Genomic DNA, 25,828 nt, shown 5'->3' on the forward strand with positions numbered 1-25,828 from the left:
TTTAAAACAAGCCCCATCAATGGCACAGTGAGGTATCAAAGTATGATTTATTATAGTATTTAAACAGTCCGTTTAAATTATTTTGAGTAATATAACACAACTGTAATATTATAAATAAACATTAAATACACACCCATATATACACTGTATTTATAATAATAATAATAAAACACAGGCTCATAATCTTAACATATTTGGTTTTGAATGTACACTGGTTTCACAATGAAGATCACTAAATAAAGGTCCGGGGTCATTAGATTTTCGAATATATTAAATATTGTAACAAAATGCTGTAATTAAGGGTAAAAGGTTTACAATTACATGCTCTCTTTATTTTAACTAATCATACTAAAAAGATACAAGAAGACATTTTTAAAAGACAAGTCCACAGAGTTTCAGTAGCACACATGGAAAGAATTTCAGTGAGAAACCATATGTAATCATTGATGTACTGTAACACTCGAGTGAGCGAGAATATTCCACCAATTCTGCCATCTTCACATCACATTCTTTATTTCTTCATTCCTCAGCTATGACAGATGGAAAAAAATGTGGGGAAAGTAAAACAAGATTGCACAATCAAACAAAAAAAGAGTTTTTCTTTTCATTACACTCACAAATGTGCCAAAACTGCACTTATAATACAAAACTGGATGTTTAACTTCTCAAACTATAGAACTTCATTCATTTTCCTTCAGCTTTAGTCCAATTTATCAGGGATCGCTACAGTGGAATGAACCGGCAACTATTCCAGCATATGTTTTATGCAGCGGATGCCCTTTCAGCCACAACCCATTACTGGGAAACACCCATATACTCATTGACAAACAGACAGACACTACGGCCAATTTAGTTCATCCAATTCACCTACATGTATAGTGCATGTCTTTGGACTATCCGAGAAAACTGGAGCACCTGGATGAAACCCACACAAACACAATGAGAACATGCAAATGCCACACAACAAAAATGCCAACTGGCTCAGTCGGGACTCGAACCAGCGACCTTCTTGCTGTGAGTCACCATGCTGCCATTGGGACACTGTGAAACAGATGTGGTATTTTAGCATACAATCTAAATTGTATTTGAAAGCACACCACGAAAAAAACTTGTCAATTAAGAGGAAATAGATGAAGCTCCACCAAATCAGTGTTCAGAAGGTTTAGAGGAAATAGTATTTGTTTCTTTTTTTAGTTGAAGTCTTTGTCTATGCTTTTCATTATGCTATGTAGCAGGGGTTCCAAACTCGGTCCTGGAGGTCCGATGGCTTGCAGATTTTAGCTCCAACTTGCCTCAACACACCTGCAAAGATGTTTCTAAAAAGCCTAGTAAGAGCTTGATTAGCTAGCCCAGGTGTCACTGATTGGGGTTGGAACTAAAATCTGCAGGATACCAGACCTCCAGGACCGAGATTGAGAACCCCTGCTATACAGCATATACACACAACTATAGAACTATATATTAGAACTCAGAAGTTTCCAGAATAATCCATCAGGAAGGTCTCTTAAAAACTACAGTTTGCATTTGGACTCCCAGTATGAACTATTAAAGTGATGTGAGCTTGCAGACAGTGACGCCAGGCTGTCACAGTGTCAGCGAATGTTTACACTCTGTGAACTCTCATAGACAACATGTTTGAATTTTATAAATGTGACAGAGGGCTGAGTGTCTCCTCATGTCAGGTGTGCAACCCACATAATGCTACTCTGAAGTACTAAAATGGATAGACAAATATAAATCAATCCCTTTGAGGGGGAGTTGGTGGTATTCAGTACAATTCACACCCCAGGATTCTGTGTTGTTAAATACTAAGCAGATAGTACCTGTAAGCAAGTGACGATGTGTCGTCGGTGGCTCGGTGCTTTTGTGTTGTAATATGCTGTTGGTCGTAATGGGAAGTAAATCTGTTCTTTGCTGATGAAGTGTTAGCAACAACACTACTAAATTCTCTGCCATTGTGTGTCTGTTAGCGCTTTCTATTAACCTACACTCCCCCAAACACACCATGCTTGATGTCATCTTTTTTAAAGACTCTAATTTTAGGGTGTTTAAATGGATATGACAATCCAACGAACATCCACTTTGAAACTTGTTTACAGATGAATGTACTTTCAGTTGCAAAAATGCTATTGTCTTGTAGATAAACAGACAAAATATGTAAAGAGTATGATTTTTTTGGGGTTAAAACATGTAAACAGCCCCTCAGCCACAGGCTATTACTGTACAACGTTTGCACATCGTTCTGACAGATTACATATACCCTGTAGATCAAACCTTGATGTTGACCCATTTGAGATTCTTTGCATCTTCATGATGACCTGCTCATGATTTGATGTGTGAGGGGTGGATATACTCTCTTCAGTGTCAGTAGTGTCACTCTGTTATCTTTAGGACTGTCGCCGCACTTGCTAATAACAGTGACGTTTGTGAGAACAGAAGAACTGCTCTTCCTTCTAGAAGACAAAAGAAGACTCTGAAAAACTCCTCGAGCTCTTTTCCGGAAGTGACTTCCTACAATGACGTACAAGAATGGGTTTATTGCACTATTGCTGTACCCTAAATAGGTTGCCAGCTGAATGCCTATTTGCAATATGTCCTCCCACAAACATCCCGAAATGAGTTGAAAGTAGTCGAGGGTGCTGAGGAACCGCATCAGCTGAAAGGGTGCCCAGCAAAGGAAAAACACAATGAGGACTGTCAGAACAAGTTTAGCAGCCTTTCTCTCTGTCTGAACTCTCGGCTGAATCATCAGACTACGATTTTTAAGGGCTTTGACTATGTGGAAAGTGCAAAATGAAATGACTGGCAGTGGAACCAGGAATCCAATTAAGTTTCTTGTAAGGTTGCGCTGGAGAATCCAGGCTGGATGAGGATACGCCAGGTAGCAGGCTTCAACTTCTAAGGTTGAAAAGAAACGTACTCTTCGGAAAAGCAAGTTCGGGAGGCTGAGTATGAAACTGGCCACCCAAACTATCACACAGATACGCTTGGCCCATTTGGGGCACCTCATTCTACTGGGATTCATGGGTTTAGCCAGGGCAAGGTAGCGGTCCACGCTGACCAGCACTAGGAAGAGTACGCTACAATAGTAGTTCATGGGGATGGCGGTGTTGATCACTTTGCAGAGCAATTGGCCAAAGTTCCACTGATAGTCCTGGGAAATGGTGACCATCCAGAAGGGCAAACAGAGGACCATAATGAGGTCTGCAGCTGCCAGGTTGCCGAGATACACATCAGCTACGCTGCACGGCTTCCGCTGGAGGCTGAACACGCAGAGGACCAGGCTGTTTCCCAACACTCCCAAGATGCTGATAAGAGCCAGAAATGGAGGCTGGACAGAAGACAGCCACGTCCACACAACTGTGTCGTTGCAGAGGAGTATCGAAGAGTTCAGCTCCATTGGTACACTGTGAAACAGATGTGGTATTTTAGCATATAATCTAAATTGTATTTAAAGGTACACTGGAAAACACTTTCCACCAAATCAGTGTTCAGAAGTTTCAGAGGATATTCATTCTTTATTTTTATTTTTTTTGGCTTAGTCCCTTTATTCATCAGGGGTTGCCAAAGCAGAATAAACCAGCAATTTATCCAGCATATGTTTTACACAGCGGATGCCCTTCCAGCCGCAACCCAGTACTGGGAAACACCCATACACTCTTACATTCACACCCACACATACTAAAGCCAATTTAGCTTATTCAATTCACATATAGCACATGAGCACATGTTTTTGGACTGTGGGGGAAACCCGAGCACCCGGAGGAAACCCACGAGGAGGAAACTCCACACAGTCAGGGCTCAAACCAACGACCTTTTTGCTGTAAGGTGACAACTCTACCCACTGCGCTACCCTGACGTTGTTTTAGAGCATGAAAAAAAGTTGTTTTTTTTTTTCAATTGAAGTGGTTTATATGTTCTCAAGCTCGGTCCTGGAGGTCCTTTGTCCTGCAGATTTTTGCTCAAACTTGCCTCAGCACACCTGCAAGGATGTTTCTAGAAAGTCTATTAAGACCTTGATGAGCAAGCCCAGGTGTGTCTGAATGGGGTTGGAATTAAAATCTGCAGGACGCTCGGACCTCCAGGACTGAGATTAAGAACCCCTGCTATACAGCATACACAGCTGAATTCAGAATTATTAGCCCCCCTGAGTTATTAGCCCCCTGTATATATATTTTTTTATTATTTCTAGTAACTATTTTATCTTTGCCATGATGACAGTAAATAATATTTGACTAGATATTTTTCAAGACACTTCTATACAGTTTAAAGTAACTGGCTTAACTGGTTTAAAGTAACTGACTTAACTAGGTTAATTAGGTTAACTAGGCAGGTTAAGGTAATTAGGCAAGTATAATATTTTTTTTTTTTCTGTAGACTATCGGGCTAATAGTATTAACCTTAAAATGAATTTAAAAAAATGCAAAACTGCTTTTATTATAGCCGAAATAAAACAAATAAGACTTTCTCCAGAAGAAATAAATATTATCAGACATACTGTGAAAATTTCCGTGCTCTGTTAAACATCATTTTGGGAAATATTTAAAAAAGAAAAAAAATCCAAAGGGGGCTAATAAATCTGACTTCAACTGTACATACAAATTTATTAATAAAGCAAAGGTCATCACACTACAGTTTACAAGAACGTATAATTGTGTTTTTATTTACTGTAAGTAAATCTAACAAAATATTTAGTAATTTCAAAGTGAAGACGTTTCTAGGTCATATATTTTTTGGTAATCATGGCTAAAATAGCCAAGACAAACTAAATAACTATCAAGAAGATGAGAAAATAGACGATTATTAATAGACTAAATAAAATATTAAGATGAGCAAAGTAATCTAAAAATAATTTTAAAAGTCTGAACTGAAATTTGAAGTCTGAACACTTTAAATGAGCGATTACACAAGATGGTGAGTAACAATCTGTGAAGTAGTTAAATAAAAATGATTTTGTAGCATATATTAGACAACACTAAAAAAGGCGATTACTTGACTTAACTTAAAACAAGGGGAGTAAACTCATTGCCTTATAATTATGAAGTAATGTGCATAATTATAAAATTTAAGTCAATGGGTTTACTTACATTTTTTAAGTAAATTACGTAAGCATTTTAACTAAACCTCAAGGAATGAAGGGTAGTCATCTTTTGGACTGATCCATCAGCCTGAGCAAAATCTGGAGTTTCCAAGTATTTCCAGTAGCATACAAAATATATTGGATTATTACAATTTCAATTATATTGAATCTCAGTTTGGGATTCTCACTTCCCATCCATATAAGAATTAAAGGTTTGTTAAAAGGTAAATATTTGATTAGTTACTAATTAATAATAGTTAACTACATGTGGTTAGAGTTAGATTGCAAATTATGTTTAGTGTTAGTTGCATATAATTATGCATAATTATTTGTAATTACTGTAGTGCATGCACATGTAACAAGAACACCTTCAAATACAGTGTTACTCGATTCAATTAATAAAGTAGCTCTTCTTTTTTTTGGTGTCCACATTAGTGTTACAACTTCTGTTTGAATATAATCATTTTTAGGCCTTGTTAGAATCTCACCTACCTTTCATGATAAGTGTCAGCTCCAGGTTGTATGTCCAGAGTCACAGTCTGTTAACTTCCGATGTGTTGTCCAGCTGAATCTCCTCCAACTAGACACTGGTGAGATCAGACAGGCGCTCTTATAAACGCGTAATGAGACTGTCGTCACTGGACGCCTGGATCTGTTCTCACTTTCCATTTGTCATGCTCTAACTGTCTTTCGCGTGAGTAAAACACTTGCAAGCATAACTGTTATGAAGCTGATATGAAGATAAACATTGTGAGTCAAGTGTCATGCTGCATTTTTAACAAATCTTCAGCCAGACCGTAGATAAGGCTGACATTAAGCTAATATTCCAGAAGGATTTCACAATCTTGTAATAAAACCTCTCTGATTTATATTCTTGAAGAAAGAATTTGAAAATGCTTTTATTAGGTTTATGAGAAACCTTAAAATGCAACGTTGAGTCGGCAGTAGTAGTTCTATAAACAGGCCAAACAATCTAAAGTGCTTATCCTTGACCCGTGGACACGCATATTAGATTTTGAGTTTTGAAAATAAATAAACTTGTTTCCAGTCTCTACTCTGTTCCTCTCAACGATGAAGTCTACAATAAATTCATTCAGCTACTAAGTTAAGATTATTTTGAAATTGTTTATAGACATCAGTTATTGGAGTATTTATTTATGACAAACTATTGTAGTTTATACACATCAAACTGACATGCTTAAATAAAAGGAAAAACCTTTCTTTCTTTTTTTCACCATACGTCCATTCATGTTTTCATATTTGTTCAATGTAGGGGTGGGCGATATGACCTAAAATTAATATCACAGTATTTTTCATCTTTTGAACGGTGACGGTATAATATCACGGTATTACTTTCAATAGCAAAATAATATACATCTCAAGGAAGAACGGACAAAAGAAAGTCTCACTTCTATCACTCTTTAAAGTTTTGGTTTGGGTCATTGTAAATGCTCAGTCTCGTTATGAGCTGATCTTCATTTCTCTGTGTTGGTGGAATAAAGCAGGCGAGTCAGCCGCACCAATTTATGAGCAGACAGAGCAGGATTCTCGCGATGACCACCGGCGCAATTCCGCTCTTTGTTATGAGCTGTAGTTTCAGTGTAAACTTAGTAAAGGTGAGTTTCTTTGGCGATGATGTGTACAGTGTTAGATTTTATATTTAGCGGACATTTGCGCTGAACACGCGGTGAATGCAACGCATCGAGATTCGGGCACCTTCTCCGAAAAGATCCGATTGATCTCAGCTGGTGGATCAACATTTACCTCATGTCATGATCGCTGTCATCTGCACCATTATTATTATTATAACTTTAGGTGAGGTTTGCAAACCTGTGCACTTTTCACTCTTCAGCCGTTTGCATTTCCTGCAGTAACAAAAGCTCCCTGTTATCTGACAGCGGGAAGCATTGAGTGATTGACAGCTAATACGAACCAATACAGCAGCAGGGTAGAGCGATTCAGCAAGTTTTTAGAGAAAATCAAATCAGATTGCACTACAACCATTATATTCAGTCGCACAAATGCTCCCAAATATATTATGAGGGCGCATAGATTAAATTTCGGGCGCTCATGCGACCAAAATGCTTGCAATTTCGAGCCCTGTAGTATAAGGGCAGGTATTCAGACCACAGCTGAACGTTTGAAGAAAACTGAATGCCTTATTATTTAGAATTAGCTATTATTGATGTAAATGCAGCCGTTCAAGGCGCATAAATGATTTATTACGGTATTGACGGTATTAGAAAATCCATGTCGTGGCGCAATGTCACACCGGTGATGACTATGACAGCGGTGTACCGCCCACCCCTAGTTCAATGACATAGACAAAAGCTTTAATACCATACAGTTGACATCTTCTGATTCTTCGTTTTCCTTTTCCAGAAGTGTCTGTCCTACAACTGGCAGAATGATCTCAAATGCCCCACGCTCTTAACATAAGCTCATTCTGCAAATGTAGCCCTATGTACATTTCTGGAGATTGCGATTATGTAGCCAGAAGTATGTATGGTTTCATTTTGTCTGTAAAACGAACACTACTGGGCAGTATGACATCGTTCCTTTTTTGCTTACCAGCTGACTGCTTACCCTCCATATGGACGGCTTTCTCACTGTTTCTGCTACTCGCCTAGTGGCCTTATGATACTGTTGACCATGACGATGGGAGTCCAGTGAAGAACGATTCCAGAAAGCGGGTAAGACAAAAAAATAAAACAAACAAGTAAATAACAAGGTGAGAATGTGGTAAAATCTGAAAACGTGCTAGAAATCAGGCGAGGGCTTTTCTTTTACTGGATTGCTTTTTAAAATTGTTGGTTGGGTTTAGGGAAGGGGGTGATCGGGTCAATTGGTGCTTTTAAAACATTATTGGTTGGGTTTAAGAAGGAAGAATTATTTATTGGGAAGCAGGAGTGTGGGTCAGTTGATCAGTCAGTCAACAGCGGCCTCTGGTGGATTTACACAAAAACAGCAGGCATGAATGGCACTCGTGAGAGAAATTTGAGATCTCAAAAAGCACACACAGTGGCTTCTGGCAGATTCGAGAAAACAAAAACGGCAATAAACGTACCTCCTGGGATGTATTTGGCGCTCTCCAGAAATGTATTCATCGGTACATTTTCAAAAATGAGCCTGGTTGGTAATCTAATCTAATTTTAGTCATTTGATTTCCAAGCAAACAAGAAATGTTCTTTTCCACCTTAAAAGTGTAGAGCTAAATAATTACAATGACTCATTATAGTCATTATACAACCATTATACACATACATCATTATAGAATTATTATTATACAATTTATATTGATTTATAATGACTTACAACTATCATTTTACAATTTTGTGTCCTTGTAAAACACATAAACAAGCACACACGTTCACACACACCATAGTTGGTGCTATTATGTTATAATGCAATTTTAATGTACTGTACATGCTTATGTCTAAACAGCCATACAAGCAATACCAATCATTCATTTTTCTTCGGCTTAGTCTCTATTTCAGAAGTCGCCACAGCGGAATGAACCACCAACAATTCTGGCATATGTTTCAGGCAGCGGATTCCCTTCCAGCCACAACTCATCATACACTTCAGCCAATTTAGTTTATTCAGTTCACCTATAGAGCATGTCTTTGGACTGTGGGGGAAGGTGGAGCACCCAGAGGAAACCCACGCGAACATAGGAAGAACATGCACACTCCACACTGAAATGCCATCTGACCCAACCAGCGACCTTCTTGCTGTGAGGTGACCAATGAGCTGCCGTGCGTGCAATAGTCACACTTTATTGTTTCTTTGTGTTTTTCTAAAACTGATTGCCATGCAATGATCTTGAGATCAGTCAACTCTCAATACTGTGTAAATAAATTGCCCCTGCTGCAGCCATGATTCAGAAGCAAAGTTCCTTGATTATTACGCCAGAATGAGAGTAAAGTTTCTTATTTATTGTCTGTCTCAAGTACACAAATAACTACAGAAGTGTCTAGCTTTAAATAATAATAACCCAGGCTCATTCTGAAAACATACCTCTGTATACATTTCTGGAGACTGCAAAATACGTCCTAGGAGGTACGTTTTGCAGTTTTTGTTTTCGCGAATCCACGATAGGCCACTGTGTATGCTTTTTGAGATCTCAAACTTCTTTCGCGAATGCCATTCACACCTGCTGTTCTTGCGTAAACCCACCAGAGGCCGATGTTGACTGACTGTTTGACTGACTGAATGACTGACTGACTGACCAACCAATCGACCGACTCACACTCCTCCTTCCCTAAACCCAACCAATTTTATCTATTGACCCGCCCACCCACTTCCCTGAAATGAAAAGCCCTCGTCTGATTTTTACAATGTTTTCAGCTTTTTCCACGTTCTCACCCTGTTATTTACTTATTTATTTTATTTTTTGGATTCTGTTTTTGTCTTAACTGCTTTCTGGAAACGTTCTTCACCAGACTTGAAACCCATCATCATGGTCAACTCCTCTCTGTGTCTCAAGTCCACCGACGTACATGGCGAGCTAACGGGACAAACTGGTTACAGTGGGAAAGCTGTTCATATTTGGGGTAAGCAGTCAGCTTATAAGTGCAAGAAGGAACGGCATCATACCACCCCATAGCTTTCATTTAAAAAAATGAAATACAGCCATGCGTATCCCTGGCTGCGTAATTTGCAATCTCCAGAAACTTATATAGGACTATGTTTTCAGAATGAGTCTATGTTGCAACATAAGAACAATAATAATTTAAAAATATATATCAAAACTCTTTGGTCATTTTTGAGCAAGATGTTAATGGGCAATTCTCATTCAGTGACCTATGGTAGGGTAAAATTGCTCATGCCAGACCCGGAGATTGGCTAAATGGATGCAAAAATGGCAAAATTCAAGAGAGTTTAGAGTTTTAGAGTAAGCCTTTTACTTTAAAGCAAGTTTTACATCCAGTCATAGTAATCAAAGAAAAAATAAATCAGACAGTGCAACATTTCTTAAAGCCCTTGCATCTATAGTATTGCAAAAATGCAATCTCAAGTCCTTGTAGTGTAAGACTAAAATAAGACCCAAGAGAAGAAAGTACCAAGGCCAAAACACAACACAATCTCATGGCAATTCGTAACTTTTTGATTTAGTGGCTAATTCATATAAATTTGTACGTTCTCATTCATAGAATTTAGTACAATTTGCTCATCCCCCAATGACAGTTGGGTTTCGGGATGGGGTGCCATGTATCCTTTTTACAATAATACATTTTCGTATGACTGAACTCATACGAATTAGCCACTAAACTGACAAAAACGTAAAATACTTATGTTTCCTCTCAGATCAGGCTGGCCAAAACACATGTATACATACATACAAACATACATACATAGTTACTTGCACACATATCAACACAATAAGACAGAAGGACATTTAAATAAGTGGAAAATAAAGTAAACACTAAAAATTATAAAGTTGCAAATATACACAGTAAAAAAATATTATTTGTTGTTTTGGATTTTTTTTTTCTAGCAGTTGGAGTGCCGGGAAGTAAAAAAGTTAAATAACAGCTGTTAAATTACAGAAATTTACCGTAAAATACCAGACGTTAAATTACAAAAATTTACCATAAAATAACAAATGTTAAATTACAGAAATTTACCATAAAATAACAGACGTTAATTTCTGTAATTTAACATATGTTATTTTACTGTAAATTTCTGTAATTTAACGTCTGTTATTTTACTGTAAATTTCTGTAATTTAACGTCCGTTATTTTACTATAAATTTCTGCAATTTAACGTCTGTTATTTTACTGTAAATTTCTGTAATTTAACGTCCGTTATTTTACTATAAATTTCTGTAGTTTAACGTCCGTTATTTTACTGTAAATTTTTGTAATTTAATGGCCGCTATTTTACGTTTTTTTTTCCAGCAGTTTTTTTTGTAATTTAACATTTGTTATTTTACTGTAAATTTCTGTAATTTAACGTCTGTTATTTTACTGTAAATTTCTGTAATTTAACGTCCGTTATTTTACCATAAATTTCTGTAATTTAATGTCCATTATTTTACTGTAAATTTTTTTTATTTAATGGCCGCTATTTTACGTTTTTTTTTCTAGCAGTTTTTTTATAATTTAATGTCTGTTATTTTACTGTAAATTTCTGTAATTTAACGTCCGTTATTTTACTATAAATTTATATAATTTAACGTCCGTTATTTTACTGTAAATTTTTGTAATTTAATGGCCGCTATTTTACTTTTTTTTTCCGGCAGTTTTTTTTGTAATTTAACATATGTTATTTTACTGTAAATTTCTGTTTTTTTTCCGGCAGTTTTTTTTTTTGTAATTTAACATCCGTTATTTTACTGTAAATTTCTGTAATTTAACGTCCGTTATTTTACTGCAAATTTCTGTAATTTAATGGCCGCTATTTTATGCTCTTTTTTTTTTTGGCAGTTTTTTTACAGTGTATATCTAGATGGTTTATGCGCAAGATGTGCATTGTTGATATTATTTAACTGTACAAATAAGAAATACACACATTTATATAAGAATATTTACAATTATGTGGCATTATTGGTTCCAAAAAAACATAAATAGTGAGGGTCTTTAGTTATATAATTCTTGGTTTACTTTTCTGCTCAGCTTTTCATAAAGCAGGTCACGCAGACAGTGGGTGCTGTAATCAGCACATCCACTCTCACCTAAGATGGATTGCTTAATTAAATCTGGTGGCGACAACACTTTTGTGGGAGGTTCAGAGGAGGTCAGGGGTGGAGGAGAGCAGGAGGCCATCTGTATCTGTTATCTGGGTCTCGCATCAGGCACCACTGTTTATACTGTAGCTCTAAGTGAAATGATGCTTTTCTGTCATCAATGCAGCCTGAATTAGGAGAGAATGTTGAAGAAGAGCAGGTGTTTTAGCTCTGTTTGTATCATGAAATGTCACTTTGAATTTGACTATCCAAACTCTGCTTATTCCCTGTTTATGTGTAACGCAGAATACAGACAGAAAGAGAAACAGATAGAATGAGAAAGCTGAACTTGCTCTAAAACAGACCACCATCAACAATCTAGGACATAACTATTACTGTAAATCATATTTTTAAACAATTTATGTAGCAATTGAAAAAAAAGAGCAGATAAAAAATCCTCCAGCTGTTTCTACTGCTTTTCAACAATCTCCTGAGAGTTACTGGCTCACTGCTTAATGTCTGGTATGTGTTCAACACAGCAGCGTCAGACAGTGGGGAATGAGAGCAGCAGGAGGTCCACAAAGAGACTGTTTTGCAAATCAATATTTCTATGGTAACATAACTGCTAGTTCCGGTATAAATTTCACTGGCCAAATGACGTTCCAAGAAAACACGTGTATTACAGCTTCTTTTTATTTCTACACAAAAAATAATATAAAATTAAATATGCAATATATATACACTACATATATAAACGTTTGGGGTCAGTTTGTTTCTTTTCAAGTTTTGTATTTTAAAGAAATTATTCTGTTCATCAAGGCGGCATTTATTGAATGTAAAAAAAAAATTATACTTTATAAAATGTATCAAATTAATACTTATTTATTAAATATTTATTTATTACTTATTGTATGTAGTTTCAAATGAAATTATTACTCCAGTTATCATTGCTTTTATTACTTTTACCAATAATAATAATAATAATAATAATAATAATAATTAATATTAGAATGATTTCTGAAGGGTCATGTGACTTTAAAATCACTGGAAGAAAAGATTAAATTAAATTATAGACTACTTTTGAACAGTTATTTTATAGTACAATAATTCTTAAAAATGTGTACAATTTGTACTGTATTTTGAATAAATAAATGCAGCCTTGTTGTGCAGAATAAGCTTATTTTAAAACATTTTGCTTATATAATATATCATATATAATATATATTTTATTTGGATTAATCAGTCAGATTGAAAAGTCTTCATGTAAAGCCAATTAATCAAATTGTAATTAATCCAAATTAAATTGCAATGAAAGATGTAGTGTAGGGTTAAAATAATCAAAATCTCAGACAAAAAGCATGCAAATACCCTTGAATAGGACAGTTTGATTAAAAAAATACATTGCACACATTAAAGATTGATGTCACATATGTTTAAATGAATTTTATGGTTAGCAAAGTACAGCAAACAAAGTATGTTCTAATAATGTTAGCTGTTGGTTAACAGCTAACATATTAACTCCTGAAGTTAATAGTGGACTTCAGGAGAAACCCCCCTGCTCTCCCCCCACTGAGCATCATGGACAGCATTGTGGCAGCAGTGGAGTCATTCAGGTTCCTGGGCACCACCATCTCTCAGGACCTGAAATGGGACACTCACATTGACTCCATTGTCAAAAAAGCTCAACAGAGGCTGTACTTTCTTCGTCAGCTGAGGAAGTTTAACCTCCCAAAGGAGCTGCTGAAACAGTTCTACACCTCCATCATTGAATCAGTCATCTGCACATCAATAACTGTCTGGTTTAGCTCAGCTACTAAGTACGACCTCCAAAGACTACGTCGAATAGTTCGGACTGCTGAGCGAATCACTGGTACAACCCTTCCTACTCCCCAAGAACTGTACTTATCCAGAGCGAGCAGAAGGGCTGCCAAAATCACTCTGGACCCCTCACACCCAGCACACTGCCTCTTTGAACTTCTACCTTCTGGTCGACGCTACAGAGCACTGCGCACCAGAACAGCCCGACACAGAAACAGTTTCTTCCCTCAGGCAATCCATCTCAAGAACACTTGATGATAATAATTGCGAAACCAACATCACTACTTGCTATACACTTTTATACACATATACACTTATTTAACCACACACTTTACATGCCAATTTGCACATAACAGCTGCACATATAACATTGTATATAGTAATAAACATGTACATACACTTGTCAATCTGTATATTTGCACTCACTCACTTCTATTTTTTTTTTTTAAATATATTTATTATCTGTTTTTTATCCTGTCTCTGTAATCCTGTTGCACTGTAGAAGCTCTGTCACGAAAACAAATTCCTAGTATGTGTGAACATACCTGGCAATAAAGCTCTTTCTGATTCTGAATCTTCTGGTTTCTGGTTAAATGTACAGCTAATAATGTAAAACAGGGTTAAGTGTTATAGTGTTAAAAGTATATGATCGTATGTCTCACTTCTTATTCTATAAAAATTATGAATGAATGATTTTGTCATTATGTATTTCTTAATTTTTTGGTCTCCTGAATGAATCTTCTCACAAATGTATGGCATTGAAGTTAAATTGCAATGTTTTAATGTATTAATTAATATATATTTAACAAAATTTGGCATTTTATTTACACAGACACAAACAAACATGTATATGTGGTTTATGAGGCCCTGTTAAATGTGATTTTTAATCATTACAAATTACAAGGACCAAAGGCATGACCTCGCAAACTGCCTTTACAAAGGTAAGGTCATACCCATGTCAATTTTGAAAACACCATAATCAAGTATACATACACACATTCACAAACTTGATTGTGTGCAATTAAAAATAATCATTACAGTAATCATTATAAATAACAACAATAATAGGGCCAATTATACACAGTCTCCATCACTGTCAGTGTGAATTAGAAAAGCAGAACTCTTGTTCCTTGGCTAAGCACACTAAACAGAGTTAAACCGAATTATAAATACGATCGCTGTAAATTGATGTGGCGTAATACTCAACACAGAGCAGCAATTATCTATCCTGTACAGTTTGTCCACAAGACTTCCGAGTTATTCCACAGGGGAGCAGTCAGTGACTCCTGTCATCAGATTTGACTATCCAGAACATGGAAAACATGGCACAAAAGCACATCACATGACAATCCATTCATCAGGGAATTTCTTTAAAACAAATAAAAGAGACAGAGCCAAGTTGTCGCATCTCTAATTATATAACGAAGATGATTTAGAGTTTCAGGATCATCATTTTGAATACGTAAACAAGAGAACATGGTGCTGGGAAACAATGTATAGACTGCATCTGGTTGAATTACATTATTGTGTTATGCGTTTGTTTAACAAAGTTAAAGGTGCAATAGCAGATCTTGGAAAATGTTAATGTTAGCCTGTTAGCACTGAAAGCCTACGTCCCACCCTACAAATCCCCATATAAGCCAAGCCTCCTGAGCACATAAATCAGAAAGAAAAGTTTATAGTACACATAACAATTATAATACCAAATGGAAAAAAGAGGGAAGGTTGTTGATGTTTGACAACCATTCTCTGTCAGAACTTTGTCCATGAGGTGTAATCTTTTATGCGCAGTCAGGTTTAGCTGAAGTATGCAATTACATATTTTGACTAGAAGGTAGGAGAGCATATCATAATGTTCGGGCCAGTGCTTAATTTGAGCCGGATTGTAGCAATGTTCGTTAGTGAGGGAAGAAGAAGACAGGGTCGGCGATTCAGGTAAGCAGAACAGTTTTATTTTTTAAATGCGTGCACAACACCCGTAGTGTATGTGTGTGCTCTCTCCCTCTTCTCCCGGCTGCTCCTTCTGTTCTCCTTAAGAAGGTTGTCTCTCCGGCCCAATCACTAGAATAAACAGGTGTTATTTATTATTTCTGATTGGCCTGCTGATTAGCCGCCGGGCTCCAAGTCTGCTCTCCCCCCTCATTGGGTGTTCAATCATGCTTACCTCTCCACACGGATCTTGCTGGATGCTGTTCTGGGAAATGTCAGATATTTGTGTTTTGCGTTTCGGCATTTACTTTAATTGATCCGGCATTAACTTTTGCGTGATGAATACCTACATGTGTGTGTGACAGAGATAGAGAGAAAGTTGAATAAGTCCAAGTGAAAAACAGCAAGCAAAGCTGTGTGATTGTGAGCACTCGCACACACATAAAGGTAGTCGCTTTCGACCAATCAGATTTCTTATGTTTACAATCACTCTCATTCATTCACATGTCATAGTGGCCTACCTAAATAATATTTGTATTTTCAAAATGCCAAAAAAGCAGTCAAGCAGACTTTTATTTATTTATTTTTTTAAACCATAAATGAATATGATAACAAGCCTGATCAAAAGAAGATGAAACTGCACCCCTGGATCAGGTTAGCAGGAGACAGAAACAAAGCGATCTCAAGTCAGCCAGAAAACATGATAGAAGAGGTAACTGTGGGCTCTTGTTGAAGATTAGACAGAGTCATTTTCACTTAGCACATAATAGTGAAGTGAACTGAATGTCAGTGGTGTTGGTAAACTGAATAGTGATGTTTTATACAATTGTTATGTTCGTAACCACTTTTCATTTATTTATTTTATCCAAGGTTGACCCATGATGTTATATTGCACAAAATAACGTACACTGTAAAAAAAAATATTGTAAAAAAAGGTCAAATGACTGGCTGCCAAACAAAAACCATAATATTACGGTAAAATTTCTTTGTTGAAATAAAACGCAAAAAATAATAAATCTACAGATATTTTCATTAAAATGTTTACAGAAAAACACTGTTATTTTACAGACGTTTCCTAGATTATTACGATCAAATCCGTTCAAAAAAGTTACACACTAAGTTTTACAGAGAAACACTGTTATTTTACAAACTTTTCCTTGATTATTATGATCGAACACCATCAATAAAGGTGCGGTCACACTTGACTTTTCCTTCCATAGACTTCCATTCATACGCACGCGAATGCGTCAGACCGGAAACGCGGGGTCATGCGTCGAGTTTCGCAGGTTGCTGCGGTGCAAAGTTCAAGCTTGGTGAACTCTAACCTGCGAAATCGCATCACTTGACTGCGTGAGATGAATCGAGGATCAAAACAGGACCTCTCTGAGCAGAAATTAAAAACATGGAGCAATCGCTGGCTTTTTTAAATGTCTAATTGGCTTGTTTAATCCCGCCCCTTTTCGCAGCGCCGCACGACAGAATTTCGCACACACAAAGCCCGGTGTGACCGCAGCTTAAAGTGACTGCACTAAAAGTTTAAGACAAAACAATGTTATTTAAAAGAGTTTTCTCTCAATGATTACAATTAAACACCTTTAATAAAATGCCAAGACATGCTCATGGTCGTAATTTAACAGTTTTATTTTGGATCAAAAACCTCTGGAAAAACAACAAGCGAGATACAACTGATTAAAATTCTCACAACTTTAAGATTACAGTTGTTGCATTTTATTGAATAGTATTTATATAAAACATGTAGAGGTTTAAGTTATATGGAATAATTCAGTTACAAATCTTAAATGAAATGGAACTGTAATGGGAAGGGGATGCTGACAAAGGAGTGCAGATCCAAATGCAGGTTTATTACACAGAGATGGTCAGGCAAGCAACAGTCAACACAGGGGCAAACAGATGTATGCAGGGAATCCAGAGTCATGGTCAAATAACAGCCAAATGGTCAGTCCCGGCATTAAACCACGTAAACAATTAACAAACAAAGCAAGGCAAGAGAAGAGAAATGCGTTATAATGTTTACAGTAACAGTATAACAAGACTTAGCAATTGGTGCGTGCGTCTGTGCTGCTTTTAAAGTCCATGTAATCAGTTCATAACGATCCTCCAACTGTGTGTGTGTAATCAGTGGGATCCGGAGCAGGTGCATGTGAGCGGAATTTATCTATTTTATTTATTGAACGGATTTGATCGTAATAATCTAGGAAAAGTCTATAAAATAACAGTGTTTTTCTGTAAACATTTTAATGAAAATATCTGTAGATTTATTATTTTTTTGCACTTTATTTCAACTAAGAAATTTTACCGTAATTTTATGAAAATTGCTGTAATTTGTCATTAATTATATAGTACATAAAATAACAGTCAAGCTGTTAATTTACAGATATTGTTTGTAATTTTTATGGACTTTTGAATATAATTTAAAATAACAGAAAAAATACTGTATAAATAATACTGTAATTTCCCTGTATAAAAAACAAAAATGTCAGTAATTTGTTTTTAATGATAAAGTACCTAAAATGACAGTCAAACTGTTAATTTAGAAAGATTGTTTGTCATTTTACTAAGTTTTGAATTTAATTTGAAATGACAAAAAAACACTGTAAAAAATTTTGAGATATTTTCTGTAAAATTAGGGTTTTTTTACAGTGTAATTAAAGGCTGTTCAGAAATCTGATGCTTTTTTGCTATAACCACTGAATAACGTCATGTTACGGGAAATCTGAAATTGTGTGGCGGACGTTAGTCACGGTAACTTTTATTTCCTGGTTTTGTTCTGGAAATTAATAATAATTTGCAAAATTAAGCACTGGTTACGAATGTTTTGATTGGACAAACTTTACTTGGTTCTACAACTCCCACAAATACATATAAACACATTAATACATATACATATGAACACTTAGTTTGATTATTGTTTTCAAGATGTGAAGAATCTTTCAACCAGCATAACAAAAAAGGGTTTCAATCCCCAATTGCAACTTTAATGTGTTATTATTAATATTAAATGAAGTTTTTTGAATGAAGGAAACATCCATATCTCATTCACACACATACACTATGAACACTTTAGCCTACCCAATTCACCTGTACCGCATGTTTTTGGACTTGTGGAGGAAAACGGAGCACCCAGAGTAAACCCACGTCAACACGGGGAGAACATGCAAACTCCACACAGAAACACCAACTCACCCAGCCGAGACTCGAACCAGCAAACTTCTTGCAGTAAGGCGAACGTGCTAGGCACTGCACCACCATGCAGCCCCAATAATTATTTAACAATTTATATATAATTTTTAAAACCCATGGGGGCTCTACTGTATTGAGAACTGGAGAATGTGATACCCTTTGGCTGAATGCTGTAGTTTCAGCCTGGCTTTGATGGATAATTCTTAAACAGAATAAGCTACAAAGTCATCTGATCTGATTCTCCTGGTCAAAACTCTGTATACAAGGCACTTTTTCCTGTAGAATTCACCTCACTAGCACTTGTATTGCTCTCAAATGCTCCAGGCTCCCAATGGATGTGTGTGCTTTTTGAGTGCATCAGTGTGTGATGAGGTGAACCTGCTGCTAATAAAGGCTAGTCTGCCCATGAGACTCTGGGTCACCATCAAACAGCACAATCCACTGCCTTATTTCACCAACACAAAGAGGACAGTCTGGCTGTTTCTGCCTCACTTCTCTCCTTGGACACATCTTCTTTAATGCCCTTTCACATAAGATAACAACTTCAAGGTTATCGATACAGTGCCAGTAAGAGTTTATGTAGTCTTTAAAGGGGCCTGAGAATTCAAAGTTGACTTGATTTTTCCAGTGTTCTATAAAAATGATGTGTAAAAAAATAAAATACATACAATTTATGGAAAAAAATTTGTGGTTGACAGAATATATAGACAGAATTATAGTTAAGTTGAAAGTAAACTACTGTATTTCATTAAATCATACAATAGTATTGGTATTGGTAAGTGTTAACGTCTACTGTACATTGTATCTTTTATAAACAATGTGTCAACACTGATGAACAATAATGACTTATTTTTGAGATTATGCTTTTGTTTTGCATTATGTCTTGTGACCAGCAGATGTCCGCAGTGTGTTACTAGTGCTTCTGACCAGTGAATCACGCCCGTGATATCAGTGTAAATCAAACAGTCAATTTAGCGAGGGTAATCAGTGTAACATTCATAGAATGAAAACAACACTAAGTATTTTTCCCAGCAACACAAATATGCCAAAACTAGCACTGGATATCTGAGGTTCTTTTATTTTTTTATTCAGTTTTCAAGCCGTGTCGACCGTTTTTCACGGATTAAGTCGAAGGATAGTAAGTGAGCGAATTTTCAAGCCTTACTTGCATAATATTCATGCATTTTTAACATGATTTCCCATGGCCAATTGATTTTAAAGTAACTAACTAATCTTTGAAAAGAGCGAGGGCTAACATCAAGCAGTGCTTCTACACAACGTTGTCTGTAGCTTATATTTTGTGAGCCTTTTTTACTGATATATTTCAGTGGATTCTAACCGTCAGTTTTCTATTGTTTATTAGCTGGAGAAAATTGTTCTGAAAGTGATTCAAGTGATATCATTTCTGTACATATTTATCATTGGGGTCTGAACTCTGCTGTTGTTTTACTTTGGGAATAATTTTTAGAAAATGTATTTTTTGTTATTCTGATGTGAAAACACAGACAAAAACACCTCCAAACACTAGTAAGGATGAGAAAGTTATAAGGGAAACCAACACTTATCACAAACAGCTTATCCACAAGCAGATATTATAAGGTGTTCAGTGTCATTCACACAACTATTCATTCATTCATTTTCTTTTCGACTTAGTCCTCTTATTAATCTGGGGTTGCCACAGTGGAATGAACTGCCAACTTAACCAGCATATGTTTTACACAGCAGATACCCTTCCAGCTGCAACCCATCACTGGGAAAAACCCATACACTCTTATTCACTACGAACACTTTTAGCTTACCCAATTCACCTGTACTGCATGTCTTTGGACTTGTGGGGTAAACCTGAGAACCCGGGAGAAACCCACACGAACGCGGGGAGAACGTGCAAACTCCACACAGAAATGCTAACTGACCCAGCCGAGGCTTGAACCAGCGACCCTTTTGCTGTGAGGCGACAGCCATACCTACTGCGCCATTCACACAACTACTAAACCAAAATTCTGAAATCCAAATATACAATCATTATTTTGGTAGTGTACATTGTTTTTCTTCTGTGCAAGTTAATACACTGAGATTAGTTCATGTCTTTTTTGGTAATTTTCAAAGTCTAACCATTTGCTTTCCACGTTTAGAGTGGTGGTCCTTCTTCTGAACCTTCTTCTGTCCATCAGTTTGAAAGCTTCAGCCACAATATTCTTACCCAACTAGCAAAATTCATTTGGCTTATATCGGACCCACACCAGACAGTTATATCCAGCCCACATACCGCATGGAATTATGGCACTGTTTTCCAGATCTGGGCCACAATTAAGCAATAGCAATACCACATATCAGCAAGAATTCAACCGAATGAGCCAGAACTGATCCTATTCTGGGCCACAGTTTGCTTTTGTTCTGGCCCAGATCTGGCCTACACCAGACACTTACATCCGGACCACTTACTGAATGGAGTATGTGGTGTCTGCTCCTGTTTGCCAGATCTGAGCCACAATAGCTATAACTACCCATATCTGTCACGTCAAAGAGCTACGATTTGACCCCTATAATTATCAAATGATCGTTGTACTTTATCTTTCCCAAAGTGACCTATCATGTGATTTAGGATAACAGTACTTGTCACATATTACCTTGGCTGCTTTGAGCGCACACCATCTTTAGCCAGAGATACTCACCCATATTTACCATATCTCATCTGGGCCACTACAGGCTCACAGCCACATTAGCCAGAGCTTACTGTGCCGAATATTAGCCAAAGTGGTCCACATATGTTTTAAGATAACTGGACCACATTTGCCATATCTTCTCTTGGCCCCTTTAGGCTAACAGCCACATTAGCCAAAGCATACAGTGCTGAATTTTAGCCAAAAGTGGTCCACATATGTTTTAAGATAACTGGGCCACATTTGTCATATCTTCTCTGGGCCACTTTAGGCACACAGCGACATTAGGCAGAGCTCACTGTGCCGAATATTTGCCAAAAGTGGTCCACATATGTTTTAAAGGGGTGGTCCAGAATGTAATTTTAAGACTTAGTTGTGTTTATAAGATGCAAAGCAATGTGTGTTCATGTCTCACTTGAAGAAAATCACATTATTTTTTCATAAATCTCTAAATAAATCATTATCTTTTTCATAAAACTCTGATTATATACAGCTACTCAGCTAACATGAAATTGACTGTCATATTTCCTAGTTCCTCTGAATCTTTGCTACAACATACCATTAAGGCTAGACTGTACATGTCATGATCAATTTTAACAAATAAAAAATCACACGCTACAGCTTCTGCTTGTTGGAGCTGCTCCTTCTTTGAGGAGATTTTAACCGAATCCAGCACTGAACAGGGAGAGATTTTGGAAGCTGTGTTTTGTCAAATCATGCTTGCTATGTATTTTATAATTCTCTGGAACATAATTAATATTGAACTGTAAGCACTTCTGTCTTTGTGTCGTGTCCTTTGAAAGCCCAAATACAGAAACAGAAATGGAAATAGCAGCGTTTGGATGCCATTTCAGCTTTCTCTGCTGTAACATTACAGCGCCTCTGGCCACGCCCCTTAGCTCCGCAGTGTGTGTGCGCAGTAAAAGTACGTTTGTGATCTCACAAAATTCGTTCAATGTAGGCTTTGCTAAGCTAACTCTGTAAAAACCTAGGTCTACCTTTGCATTGAACTTTGAGCGTCTTACATTCAGAGATGCTGTTTATGTTCACACAGCTGCATTACACATCAACAAAAGTTTAAAATATGATATCGTAGTGGACCACCCATTTAAGATAACTGGGCCACATTTGCCATTTCTTCTATTCTTCTACTTAAGGCTCAAAGCCATGTTAGCCAGCGGGTACTGTGTCGAATATTTTCCAAAAGGGGCCCACATTTGTTTTAAGATAACTGGGCCACATTTGTCATATTTTCTCTGGGCCACTTTAGGCTCACAGCCACATTAACCAGAGCTTACTGTGCTGAACATTTGCCAAATGTGACCCACATATGTTTTAAAATAACTAGGCCACATTTGCCATATTTTCTTTGGGCCACTTTGGGCTCACTGGCACATTAGGCAAAGCTCACTATGCTGAATATTCGCCAAAAGTGGCCCACATATGTCTTAAGATAACTGGGCCACATTTGCACCAACACATGTGAGCCACTTTGGGTTTAGACCCAGATCACCCTTAAATGTCTATGCCACATTTTTGCCTACTATGGCCCACATTTGTTCTCCATCATTTGGGCCAAATTTACTATTTTCCACATGGGTCACATTAGGCTCACATTCAGATTACGTTTTGCCATAAGTACCAAATCATTGCCTTATATGGCCCATATATGAATTGGAATATTTGGCCATTGTACAGGTGGGCCACTTTAGGCTCACATTCATTTTGTCTGGGCCGAAGGAAGACCCCATAATGGCCCACATTTGTATGCTATCTGAGTAACTACACCCCTCTTACCTTTGTTGCTTTGTTTGGTTACATTTGCTATGAGGGAATGATGTGCAAAAAGAAAGTTCAGTTGGAAGTGCATCAACAAACCAAAATAAAAGTCTCAGCAACTTCAGGTTCATGTGATGTTTTCCTTATAGAAACACATTTGAATTATTAATGTTCTTCAAAATCTTCAATTCAGTTATTTCTAAATATTTACAGATGACTGGCTTTTGTAGTTTGTTTCCCCAAACAATCCTAATGTTTTCTTTTTTGTGAGCTTCAGGGAGCAAGTGTTCTCATTAGGAAGTGTTGAACGCGGAAATTCCTCATTACGTGGCAATAACATTGGTGTCTTCTTCCCCTTAAGGCTCTTGACACAACTCTGAAACCAAGTTACACACACAAACACACTCTCGATGATAATCCTTCTGGCTGTTTGAGTCCAGAAACTCTCTGTAGAAACACCCCCACACACATCACTGAGTCATGCTCAAAAAGACATGCAGAGAGCAGGAATTAATCCTTTAGTTCAGATTGACTTCTGCTTTAATGCCTGGAGTCAATCATTTATGTGTAGTACTTTTATTATTTATCTTTTTTTTCTTTCAAATGTTTGAAATATTTAATCACCGCTTATCTGAGACATTAAAACATTAAAATATGTAATTATTAATATTCACACACCACAATTACTCAACAAATATACTGTACACAGAAGCCCAAATTATTTTTTAAAATAATAATAAAGAGTAATAAAGCATTTTACATTTTAAATGCTTAAGTTTGGAGTCAATGCTAGAATAAAATAGTACATTAAATAGAATTCAACATATCTTTTTGTGCAAAGATAAATAATAATAACAACAACAATAATAATAATAATAAAAGTTATAAATTTTAAAAGTAGTAGCCTGAGGAATTGAAAAAGTGACACTGCATTATGTTAACTATTTTGAACATGTTAAACGGCTGATAATAATCACAGAGATTGTTCTCCCCAGCTCTACCAAGTATTCTATTTCTAAGAACTTTCTACATCTTCAATTAAATTTACATTTCCCCCCACAGCCTTTTTGTTGCACAATCATATTTGTCATTGAACTATAAACAACAGGCAGAAGCATATTTACAATCTGAATACTAAAACATCTGCTGCCTCTGAGACCCTCAACATGATTATTTAACTATGATACATTTTTATATTGGCCATTTCACAATAAATATGCCAAATAACACAATGTTGAAAGAGCCAAAAATATCCATCTTGGCTTTCTACTCTTTGCTTGGGCTTAGTAAATAAAACATCATATTCAAGTATCTACTATTTTGAAGAGAACAACAAGTGAAGATGAAAATCAAAAATATCAATCATAGTAATATTAATTTTAAGAATTTTAAAATGGTTAGAGCAATTATTTTGTGATGTATAATTGGTGTTAATAAACATGTTGCTGAATTGTAGAACTCATGCAAACCTCCACAGCATTATCATCACATCGCTTTTTTTCCTACTGTTTACTCACTGTGGTCAATTTAGTTTCATGTTTATTTGGCTGTTGAGATTACACATATTTGAAATGGGATATTTTCTCACAGCCTACCACTGCAAGTGTGTTTCAAACATTTAAAGTACAAAACAGAACTGCTCTGTGAGCATAGAGTGCTTTTAGAAGCTGACATCGAAGATTATGGAAAGTAACATTACATTTCTGACACGTTTAAAGAGTTTGAAGAGGGGCCAGTCACAGCACATTGCAAATCAGATCACTCTGGGCTTTAAGGGAAAAAAAAGGGTCTTTGGAGAAACTTGAACTCAATTTCAGAGAATTTCACAGTATTTCAGACAGACTGGGGAGGTCTTCCAGTAATGCAGGGTCTGTGAAAATTAATGTGTTTATTTTACATAAAATTTTGCACTACCTACAACAAGCAAAATGTAGACCTGGACCACAAATAGTAAGATTCTGATCCTGCATTCACTGGTGAATGTCTTCATGATCTAGTTGTTAGGAAGAGGAAGATGAACTGGACCACATGCAAAACACACACATGATACACTCTATAGACGTACACACATGATATGCTCCATACAAATGCATCCATGATACAATCTGTACATATACACTTGCACACATGACACATTCTATAATTATAGACACACTCTATACATATATATTAAATACAATGGATACATTCCATACTTATATACTCACGATACACTCTATACATATAGACACACAGCATACATTCTATATATATATATATATATATATATATATATATATATATATATATATATGCACACAGAATACATTCTTTACATATACACATGATACAATCTGTACATATACACTCTAAACAAATACATGGATACACTCCATACATATGCACACACTCTATCCACATGATACATTCTGAACATATACAGACACGATATACTCTATAAATATAGAGACATGATACATATACAATACACTCTATACATATAGACACATTCTATACATATGGACACAGACTATATTCTATACTTATACACACATGATATATTCTCTGCACATATACAATCTATACATTTGCAGACATGATATATTCTATACATATACAATCTCTATACAAATACACACACAATACACTCATGTCAGTATTGAGGATAGAACCTGGGTCTCTGGTGTGAAAGGTAAACGATGTTACCACTGC

General features: G+C 36.4%; 1 protein-coding gene across 1 annotated transcript; it reads right to left on the reverse strand.

Annotated features, from left to right (window-relative positions):
• Window positions 1–2,273: 2,273 nt before the first annotated feature.
• Window positions 2,274–3,400, reverse strand: si:dkey-63b1.1 (B2 bradykinin receptor). Its single transcript, XM_056445574.1, has one exon. It carries the CDS (start codon window positions 3,398–3,400, stop codon window positions 2,309–2,311), a length of 1,092 nt encoding a protein of 363 aa, XP_056301549.1. The 3' UTR covers window positions 2,274–2,308.
• Window positions 3,401–25,828: the final 22,428 nt, after the last annotated feature.

The sequence above is a fragment of the Danio aesculapii genome, chromosome 20, assembly GCF_903798145.1.
Source record: "Danio aesculapii chromosome 20, fDanAes4.1, whole genome shotgun sequence".
NCBI classification, from domain to species: Eukaryota; Metazoa; Chordata; class Actinopteri; order Cypriniformes; family Danionidae; genus Danio; species Danio aesculapii.